The sequence below is a fragment of the Sebastes fasciatus genome, chromosome 22 (assembly GCF_043250625.1).
Source record: "Sebastes fasciatus isolate fSebFas1 chromosome 22, fSebFas1.pri, whole genome shotgun sequence".
Taxonomy (NCBI): domain Eukaryota; kingdom Metazoa; phylum Chordata; class Actinopteri; order Perciformes; family Sebastidae; genus Sebastes; species Sebastes fasciatus.
The window spans coordinates 11,726,608-11,736,625 of record NC_133816.1 but is presented as its reverse complement, the minus strand read 5'-3'; the positions used below and the strand labels follow the sequence as shown (position 1 = coordinate 11,736,625).

The following is a 10,018-nucleotide window of genomic DNA, read 5'->3' as shown; positions in this document are numbered from 1 at the left end:
GTCATTTCTCACAAAGATGCATCATGACCTGGCTGTGAGCCACCGAGCTGATGAGGGTTCGACTCATTAAATGAATATATTGTTAAAGTATTTGAACCATGTGCAGAGAAAAGGGACTTAATACAAGTTTGTCTGAACACAAATGAAAATATTTATTACAACATACAGAAATTACAGTAACGTTTTTACCCAAATTGTACAGATTCACGTAACAAATCTCTTACAGTAAAGTCAAATTTAAGTGCAAAATGTTTGCTAGCGATAATATATGTACAAAACAGTTTAGCAAAAATCCCTTGTTCTTCTACAGCAAACAGTAGCCACATTGGGGTAAAAAAAAAAAAAAAAAAAGCAGTAGTTTGTTTCCCGTTCCCTTATAACTATGGTACAGTAATAGTACAAGAAGTACAGCAGGCAGTACGTGTGACAAAAGGGACTGATCCAGAGACAAAGTGAATCAGTGGAAATGTCTGGATATCAGCAGTTTCATCTTCAGAAAGAGACTGAGCAAAAAGCACATTAGAGAACGACAGCATGTTTAAGACCAGCTTTCTCATCCACAGCTGCGTAAGGCGCTGATCATCAGTGTGTGTTGTGAGGGGGAATGTTGTGTGTGGGGCACGCTCTGCTCATGTGACAGGAGTGGCAGAGGAGATGAGAGTCCAGAGGGAAGCACTGCGAGCCGGGCTTATCTGAGAGCTGCTGGTGACACTCCTGAAAGGGGGGGGGGGGGGGAGAAAAAGACGCAGATAAGAACAGGAATGCACACAGAGGAAGTGAGGTCAGCCGACTGAAGTCACATCGTAAATAGAGGGACGACTCACCTCGCAGTGGTAGCACTCAAAGTGATAGTCCTTGTTCATAGACACGACCCTGAGGATCTCTTCACTGCCCTGAGACACAAAACAAACAAAACTCAGTTGCGGGGGGAAAAAAGTGTGAATCACAACAAAAACATTCTAGATATTGAAATGCCTGAAACGGCTGCCTCTATATTACACTGGTTGTAAAAGTTTGATCAGAAAATCGCCTCCTGTCAGCACGTGCATGTAGAACACACAACTTTTAGTCCCTGGAACTACTTTTCAAAGAACTAAAAGGCGGTCTTGTGTTTTCACTGCGGTCTAAAGTCCGGCGAAGTTTTGGCAAATTAGTCCGCTGACGTATGAAAAAAGCAACATGACATAGGACGAGGGCGGCTGGTGGTCGCAGCAGTAAACAAACTCTGCAGCCTGCAGTTCAGTGTGTCGATCCGTTTCATCTGAAAGATACTCTTTTTTAAACTTTACTTTTATTATCAAACAAAGAGAAATGATCTCGCCTCGTCCTAAATCAATACTAGTGTACTTCCTTCGTGTGTGTGTTTCACCAATCAGCAATCATCCCTGCAAACTCCACCCTGAAAGTTTCTGTACTTTTAGAAAGTACAACCCTTAAACCAGGGCCTTTTTTGGGGGTTAAATGTCCCTGCAACTTAATTTAAACCCTGGTCCCAGTCGCAGTCGAAACACAATGAGTTCCTCAAAAGGTTTTTAGTTCTGGAGGAAAGTTCCTGTGGTGGAAGTGAAGCTAAATACACTCGTACTCACCTCAGTAGGTAAGATGGGTTGTAAACAGGAAGCGCACTTCGGGGCAAAAGTCCTGCAGGACGAAAAGGAGAACGTTTATTTAGTGTAGAAACCAGCAGCACTCACACAGATGAGTAATGAAGGAAGTAGGGACATACTTCAAATGTTACACATGCAAAAAGTATATTTCATAACATCTCAAGGGTCATTCCCTTTTCAAAACAAAGCATTTGAACGTCTCACTTGTTGTAGTCTGCCACGCAGTAGATGTTGCTGTGATGGTCCACGGTGAACGGCACCCCGTCCAGAGCCTTGGAGCACACCACGCAGCGGAAACAGCCCGGATGGTACGAGTTCCCAAGAGCCTGCAGGATCTGAGGAGGAAGACCGACAACATTTTTAAAACATTTCTGGTCTCATTTTCTTTATGAGGTCCATTTTCAAACATATATTCACACAGATAACTGGCCTAGACTGTATGTATGTGTACCTAGGTATGCATAAGTGTACGTGTGTATGTGTGATTGTAATCATATTTTCTGTTGAATTTATTAGTCCGTTCTCTTTTTTGTTCTCATTACCTCCAGTATCTCAATTTGTATTGTTCGATTGACACATGCTAAAAGAATAAACTTGAAAACTTTCTTTTGACAAGCTGTAAAATCTATTTCCAGCATCCTAATTTAATTTTCTAACATTAAGGGCTGCACCCGAAGATTATTTTCTCTATTAATCGAGTTATTGATTCGAGTTGTTTGATCTATAAAATGACAGTAAATGGTGAAACATGTCGATCAGTGTTTCCCAAAGCCCAAGATGACGTCCTCAAATGTCTTGTTTTGTCAACAACTCAAAGATAATCAGTTTACAGAAAATATTCACATTTAAGAAGCTGGAATCAGAATTTTGACTTTTTAAAAAAAAAAAAAAATACTCGAATCGATTAATTGATTATCAAAATAGTCGGTGATTAATTTAATAGTTGACAACTAATCAATTAATAATTGCAGCTCTACTTACATTTCCATCCGCTGCCATTTAGCCAATAATTCCTACTCTATTGTGTACCCTGAATGCCTCCCATATTTTGTAAGCTTTAGCTTGATGTACATTTATTTCAGATTCATCGGTCTTACCAACATCCTTTACTTTTAGTTTGTAATCAGACCACAAAATATGAGAGTAAACTTTATTATTATTATTATTATTATTTCAGATTGGCCATAGACAACTTTTCCAATTCAGCTACAAACGATGATGGAAATACAGTTAAATGTTTGTAGTCCTAAAACTTGAATGTGGTTCAAATTATGCATAAAAACGCAGCCTGTGGATCCCACACTCCCTGTGAGCTTTCTATTTATGTTTTGGGTCTGATGTGGTTCAAATATGGTAAAAAAAAAAAAAAAAGTTTTAAGCTAAATCACTACAGAGCCTTATTTCTTTATTTATCAAAAAACCCAAGGCAAACATTCCACTGAAAATCTGTCGTGGGAACCCGAAGACGAGCCAACGAAACAGACGTCACTGAATTTCTCTATCGTCTGGGGGCATTCTGGGAAACGCAAGTTAACTACAAATGACACAGGGCAGGTTAAAGTTTCTTTACATCTAGCTTTAAAAGGTATTTGTGCGCTTCTTCGTGTAGCATCTTCACACACACACACACACACACATCGCTCACCTGTTCGAGAATAAGGTGGCCACACACATTACACTTCTCAGCAGCGGCCTGGAATCCTGAAAACTGTAATTACAACAAAAGAGATTAGCAGAAAATCAAGCCTCTGAATGTGTGTGTGTGTGAGACGGATGACAAAACAACGCCTCGACCTCGACTCTTACCATGTAATCCTCTTTACAGTACACAGAGCCGTTGACATTGTAGAAGTCCTTGTTTCTCAGGGTGCGTCCTGCAGGAGGGGGGGGGAGAGAGATGTTTGACTCAGCGGGACACATTGTAATAGAAAACGGTTAAAAGTGGCGTTTGGAAAAGGTGTGGGCGATGGTATTTAAATGATTGTTGTGTCTGGTGCGTACTCACCACAGGACACACAGGTGAAGCAGCGTGTGTGATAGAGGCTATCCAGAGCCTGGCAGGCGTTATCCGCCCCGTACACGCCTTTCCCACACTTTACACAGGTCCCTGCCAGCACAATGGGGGGAAAAAACACAACACGCATTTAGTGGAGAGTAACAGCTCAGCGGCTCTTAACACTTCGTTTACGACGCATTCCAGGAGGATGTGTCTGAAATCCAACTCCACGCACAGTGTCAACACTTGTAAATCCTCTCGTTCGCACCACCTAGGGGATTTTCACACAGTTAAATCCCAGTTACCCATGCCAGGCTGTTTGCTCATCCACCGTTCTGTTATTAAAGGGAAACTCCACCGGATCTGACTTCTTAGGCTGCTCCAGAAAATAGACGACTCTTTCTTCTGGAGTTTAAGACTTCCCTTTAAATTTGACTTTAAACCCCACAATTGGAGCAATTTGGAGATTAAATGAGATTGCCTGATGTTAGGAGCCTAAACTACTTCAGGAAACTAGATTAGTACACACATTAGCACTTCTTTTGCTGCTTCCTTCAAATCATCTAATGGATGATAATGATTTTTCCCCCATTTAAATGCTTAATTGACATTTTCTGACCAAATTTTAACCAACAAACGCACCTTTCAGCTCCTTTTTTTCAGTTTGGTGTCAGATATAAGAGCTCAATTAACATAACAGCATAGTTTAAAAAATAAAAAAACACCTCTATAGTGCACACTTAAAGCCAGCTTCTCATCTAACAGACTACAGCGTAGTCTAAGTACATGTTGAGCACTACTCAGGGCACTAAATGTAAAGTGGAAAAGTGGCGTGGTGGTCCGAGCTGCAGCATTTCTGTGATCTATTTAAGGACCTGCCTGCGTTTTTTGTTTTTTTCTCTTTCTAATGTGGCCGAGGGAGTGCCACGCAAATCGAGAATTCCTACACTCTTGGACGGTCATTTTGATATTTAGGAACGGGCGTGAGTCTCTGCCAAAGCCAGAAACCCAAAAAGGGAAAACCGAGACTCAAACTGCAGGCTTTAAATTTGATAGTCTGGAGCTGCTACATATAGAAAACGTTGGGATAGAAGTGACTGAGGTATAACATTCAGGGACTTTTTTGGGCCACTAAAAATGAAAATGATAACAGTATGAGATTTAAAATATTTGTACATTTCTGTACAAATTTAAGAAGCACAAGAAGACATATTACAGGAGTTTTGTAAACTTGTGGGTCAAAATCATCAACAGAAAGTTTTGTTTCTTAGTTTACGGGGCTTTCATTTTCATTTTTTTACTTTCTTTTTAATTTAATTAAAGCCTCGCACTTCAATATAGTGTGTCTGCTGAGCTCAGAGCGTCTGTCTTCATGGCTCAGAGCTTGTGATTTTATCCCTAATGGCTGAGAGGAGTACAGTATTGTATGTCCCCTCCGGGCACGCATACCTGAGCAGAAAAACAGGCTGCAGCACACCGCCCCTGCACACGCCAAGGAAGCATTACACACACACACACCAGGACGCACACATGACTCACACACTCACACTGCGTTACTGTGGCCTGAAGTCACTCGGGGGAAAACACACCCTGCCGCAGAGAAACAATATACACACACACACACATTCACCCAGCCACCATAACACACACAGATCCTGAGCCCTAATCTTGTGTGACTCACAGTAATGGTCGGAGCGGTGCTTATATGGAACCATGTAATTTGTGTCTGAGTGTTACAGCAGAATTTTGCAGTTTAATGGCCGTGCAGATACGCTGCATTAGCCCTCCATGTGCACCACGCTGTTGCGAATTGGCAACGCCTGCCTGCCTCCTGAAACATCAGCTGACTTCGCCCTGATGTCTCGGCTACAGGTGTGAACCTGAAGGGAGTATATACACATATATATGTTCTTTCTTCTCTTCAGCCAAACAAATCTACTTGTCTGGATCAGTCTCTGAAGCCTTTTTTTTTTTCTTCCTTTATGCGTTGCATGCTACGACCATGCGTGTCTCTGCAGGTTCCAAAAGTACCATCCATCCATACACTCTTTCAACTATTAATCTGTCCATCCATCCAAGCCTTTCATTTAGAGAGGAACCTGTGATCTGACACCAGGCAGCGAGGAGGACGATAATAAACACTCTGAGGGCGCTCTATTATGAATGCATGGGATGCCGTGCATGAACGGTGACGCCACTGGCTCAAATTAGGTGATGTGATTTTTTACAATTTGCGTGCTCTGTTTTATCCTGGCTACCTTTTTCTCCTTCGCTTTTCCACGTGTGCCCTGAAAAAACTACTGTTTCATGAAGCTTATGCGTAAATTCAGTCAGGAAGATTCGGGGTGCAATCTCATTCATTCTCTCTTCCGTCTCTCTTTTCAGCGACCAATCAGATCTCGCCATATCTCCCTAAAACCAATCACATAGTTGCTGTCAAAAGTTTAAAAAACTGTTCTCCTCTATGCTGTTTTCAGTGTCAGTATCAGCACAAACTGATGCGACCCTCCACCACCTCCAGATTCATCACATCAGAGCAATCCTGCTCCACTTCATTCATCAGATCTGCATCAATCTCTTCACTACCACCATCACCAGTGTCAAGACCCGGGGGGGGGGGGGGGGAATAATCCTAAATCCAACTACGGCATCACTTCCCCCTTTACTATGTCACATTGGGTCTAAATCGCCAAAGACTGTTACTATTCATTAATCTGTGTAATAAATCAACATTCAATTCATACGAGTCTCTCCTGATTGAATTACCAAAGTACTCCTGGCGGTTCTCCACGCCGTCCCTCCCGGCTCCGACTCCTGGATCCTCCTGAGGTTTGACCGGCCCTCCGGCCGATAAAGGCCCCTGCGTTATGGTGTTGGGTTTGGAGAGCGCCGTCAGGGCCAGAGACTGCTCCTTCAGCATCAGGCCCTCCAGGAGCGCCCCGCCAGCCAGCGCACCGTCTCTCAAGAGAAGTCGGGTGAGCTCTTCCTGGTACCGGGTGCCAGGCAGGTCTGAGTAACGGGTGCCTCTCACTCCAGCCTGCTGCTCTTCCCACCACTCTGGGCCAGCCTGGTAGCACGCCGCTCCTGGACTTCCGACGGCAGGTGGGTAGGAGTGACGGCTGTCGTGCGCCCCTGGTCGCATCCCACCCTCCAAGTATTGAGTCCAGGCCTCCACAGGGGTCAGCCCGGCCCTGCCTGGAGCTCCGTAACCAGCGGCAGAGCCCCCTGTCTGCATGGAGGGGGATTGCTGCTGTGGTGGGAGTCCTCCGGAGGCAGAGTAGCGGGAGTCGTAGCCCAGGCTGATGCCACTGGTCCGGTTGCTGCTGCAGCGGCTCCCCATGGGGCTCCCTCCGCCGCCGCCGCCGCTGGCCGTGCTGGAGGCGAAGCTGGACCTGGGGCTGACCATTACCGACTCCTGGAGGCTGAAAGACGAGCATGGGCTCAGGGTAGGTCCCGGGGGATAAAAGAAGCTTCCTCCTACACCTCCTCCGCTCACATCGGACGTGCGATGCGGCGGATGCGAGAGGGACGCGGGCCTGGTGCTCTCCCACATTTCGCTGCCCGTGCTCAGGCGTTTGTAGAACAGAGCCTCCTGGAGAGAGAGGCGTTTGTGCCTCTCGGGCTCGGAGAGGTAGCCGGGCTCTGCCATGCCGCCTCTGGGAGCCGACCCATAGCCCATGGAGGCCGGGTACGGCGGCAGAACGGAGAGAGGCGGCGGCTGAGAGAGGAGCTGCTGTCGCCGGACCAGCTGCTGGAGCTCCAGGGAGTAGCGGCGTTGATTGAGAGACGCCTTGGAGCCAAACGCTCCCATAGGGTCACACTCGGGGCCCAGGCCGGACTCACGCCTCAGGTGGGAATCCACTCCCTCACCCAGGTAACAGGAAGCTCGCTGCTGGGGGGAGCGACGCCTCAGCGGCGCCAAGGTGGAAGGGTGAAGCGGTTGCTCTCCATCTTGAGGTACGGCACCCACCGAGGAGGAAGATGACGGTGGGGTGAGGAGCTGAGGGGGTGGCATTCCCATCCCTCCTCCTCCTCCTCTCCCACTCGCTGGAACACATGCATCGCTTGTGGTTGCAGAGGCAGGCGAGAACTGGCCGGGTCTTGAGGGCGAGGCAGCTGCAGAGCTGGGAGCCTGTGGCACGCCGCCGCTGCTGCCTCCTCCTCCGGAGATGCCAGTGTTGGCGTTGCTGTTATTAGAGTTGTTGGCAGAGTCGTGCTTCTTCTTTGAACTGTTGAATTTCACACTGCCCGAGTCCGTTAGCTTTAACTTCTCCAATAACTTGCTTATCGGCCTGTCCATGATGACGTTTTTGGGGGTAAAGTCAAGTTTAAAAATCAGAAGATGAATGTGCTCAAATACAGTGTGGGTAGATTAGAATACACAGCAGAACAGCTTTTAGATGAAGAAACTGGCCTTGAAACAAGCTTAAACAAAAATTCCCCTTATATATATACACACACAATAAATACAGATAAATAAGACTTCTTAAGACATTTCAGGTTACAGGTTAAGTCCTCTGAAAGTCATCTGGTTTGCCCTCATGTGGAAGATCCACAGGCACAGGTAGGTGAGGAAGACTCCATTATGGGATTATTATTAGTAGACTAATCCAGAGGCAGGAAACAGGAGACATCTATAGGACACTTCTGAGTGACCTACGGGCCTCCTTTGTGGACCCTCATGTGGCTCCACATCTCCACTAGTAGTCTGGATGAAAACACCTTCAGTAGAGTAGGTTTGATGTGGTGGTGGTGATCCAGTGCAGTGTGGGGGTTTTGAATCCTCCTTTCTTTCTTTTTTTTTAAACAACACAAAGGTTCAGCAACACTTCATGAGAGTCCAGTGTGTAAAACAAGAAGATACACTTTAAAGCCATTCATTTCAATAGGAGAAAAATGTGCTCTGGAACTATTAGATTAACAACTTTAACTTAGACTCCAATGTAGGTCCGTCCATCCAGACTGTGTGTGCTCGCCTGCTTTTATCATTCCCCGTTTTTTCAGAGCAGGAATCCGGTCCCGGTGCGCGGTGCTCCGTGAGAGAGTAGCGGAGAAGTTTGGAGAAGGAACCGATCCGGTAAAGTCCGGTCGTCTCAGCAGCAGAAGACACCGGAGCTACTAAAAGACTACCTCGAGATGAGTAAATTCCCTCCCCGTGTTCGTTCACTGCACGGTCGACAACTTTGTTTCTTTCTTTCTTCCCCCTAAATAATTACTTACCTCCCCCCTCTACCTCTCTTTACAACATGTGTCCAGCTGGCAGCAGCAGAGAGAGCTGCTTCCGGTTACAGCTTCAAAATAAACTCCCTCACTGGCAACCAGGTGATGAAATCAGCACCTTGCAACCTGATATATATAAATAACAGGGTAACAGGGTCAATGTCCAGGTCACCTGCCACCATAGCAGATTTGCTTATATTAAGAAAATATTATTTAAAAAAGCAATTCTAAAGCCTAAATTAAATATAGGCAAGGCAGCTTTATTTGTAGAGCACATTTCAGCAACAGGGCAATTCAAAGTGCTTTACATAAACATTCAAGAACATTTTATTTTTTGCACATGTATAAAACTGCACAAAATCCAGTCAATGAAAAACAAACAAGAAATGTGTCAGGAGAGGTCAAGAGAGGACCTCCCCCCAACCCAAGGAGAAAAAAAACAATAACAAAAAGGAAGAAATATCTAAACCAACATAATTTTAAAAAATACAACAAAAGTTAAACAACAACAAGAAGTACACAAAATGTGCAAAAAAAACTAACCAAACAGTGGGAAAACAATCCAATAAAAACATTGAAATACATACAAAAAACAGTACAGAAGAAAAGAAAATATATCTAAACATATGTATATATATCTTTTTGTTTTTATTTTGTTCTTTTTTATTTTTATTTATTATTGAATTGACTCTTTGGCAATATTGTTCACCTGACAGTCATGCCAATAAAGCAAATTGAATTAAATTGAATTGAATTGAAAGTTAACTTAATGTGGCTCTGATATGGAAGCCTATTAACTGCATATTTTTATTTATTGATTTATTTATTTGCACATATATAAAACTGCACAAAATCCAGTCAATGAAAAACAAACAAGAAATGTGTCAGGAGAGGTCAAGAAGCCACAGGCTTATACAAAGGACCTCCTCCCAACCCCAGGAGAAAAAAAACAATCACAAAAAAGGAAGAAAGATCTAAACTAACATAATTTTAAAAATACAACAAAAGTTAAACAACAACAAGAAGTACACAAAATGTGCATAAAAACCTAACCAAACAGTGTAAAACAATCCAATAAAAACAATGAAATTCATCCAAAAGAAACAGTACAGAAAATAAATAAAATGTATCTAAACATTGCGACAAAGTGCAAAAAGAACATTAAGACATAATTAAAACAGTTATAAAAACATTA

The 10,018-nt window shown here is 44.1% G+C and overlaps 1 protein-coding gene across 1 annotated transcript; it reads right to left on the bottom strand.

Moving 5' to 3' along the window:
* Nucleotides 1–141: 141 nt before the first annotated feature.
* On the bottom strand, nucleotides 142–8,834 carry ajuba (ajuba LIM protein). Its single transcript, XM_074624385.1, has 8 exons — nucleotides 6,370–8,834; nucleotides 3,613–3,714; nucleotides 3,414–3,481; nucleotides 3,253–3,315; nucleotides 1,812–1,942; nucleotides 1,590–1,641; nucleotides 825–893; nucleotides 142–714 (listed from the first exon to the last, which is right to left on the bottom strand). Exons 1-8 carry the CDS (start codon nucleotides 7,901–7,903, stop codon nucleotides 583–585), a joined length of 2,151 nt encoding a protein of 716 aa, XP_074480486.1. The 5' UTR covers nucleotides 7,904–8,834; the 3' UTR covers nucleotides 142–582.
* Between the last annotated feature and the right edge of the window lie 1,184 nt (nucleotides 8,835–10,018).

Bases quoted from the DNA above. Each gene is read 5' to 3' on its own strand.
- ajuba (XM_074624385.1), bottom strand. From the start codon at position 7,903: ATGGACAGGCCGATAAGCAAGTTATTGGAGAAGTTAAAGCTAACGGAC. The intron at 3,715-6,369 runs GTAATTCAATCA...TTGTGCTGGCAG, and splicing joins GAACCGCCAGGAGTACTTTG to GGACCTGTGTAAAGTGTGGG. The intron at 1,642-1,811 runs GTGAGACGTTCA...TTCGTCCTGCAG, and splicing joins TGCGTGGCAGACTACAACAA to GACTTTTGCCCCGAAGTGCG.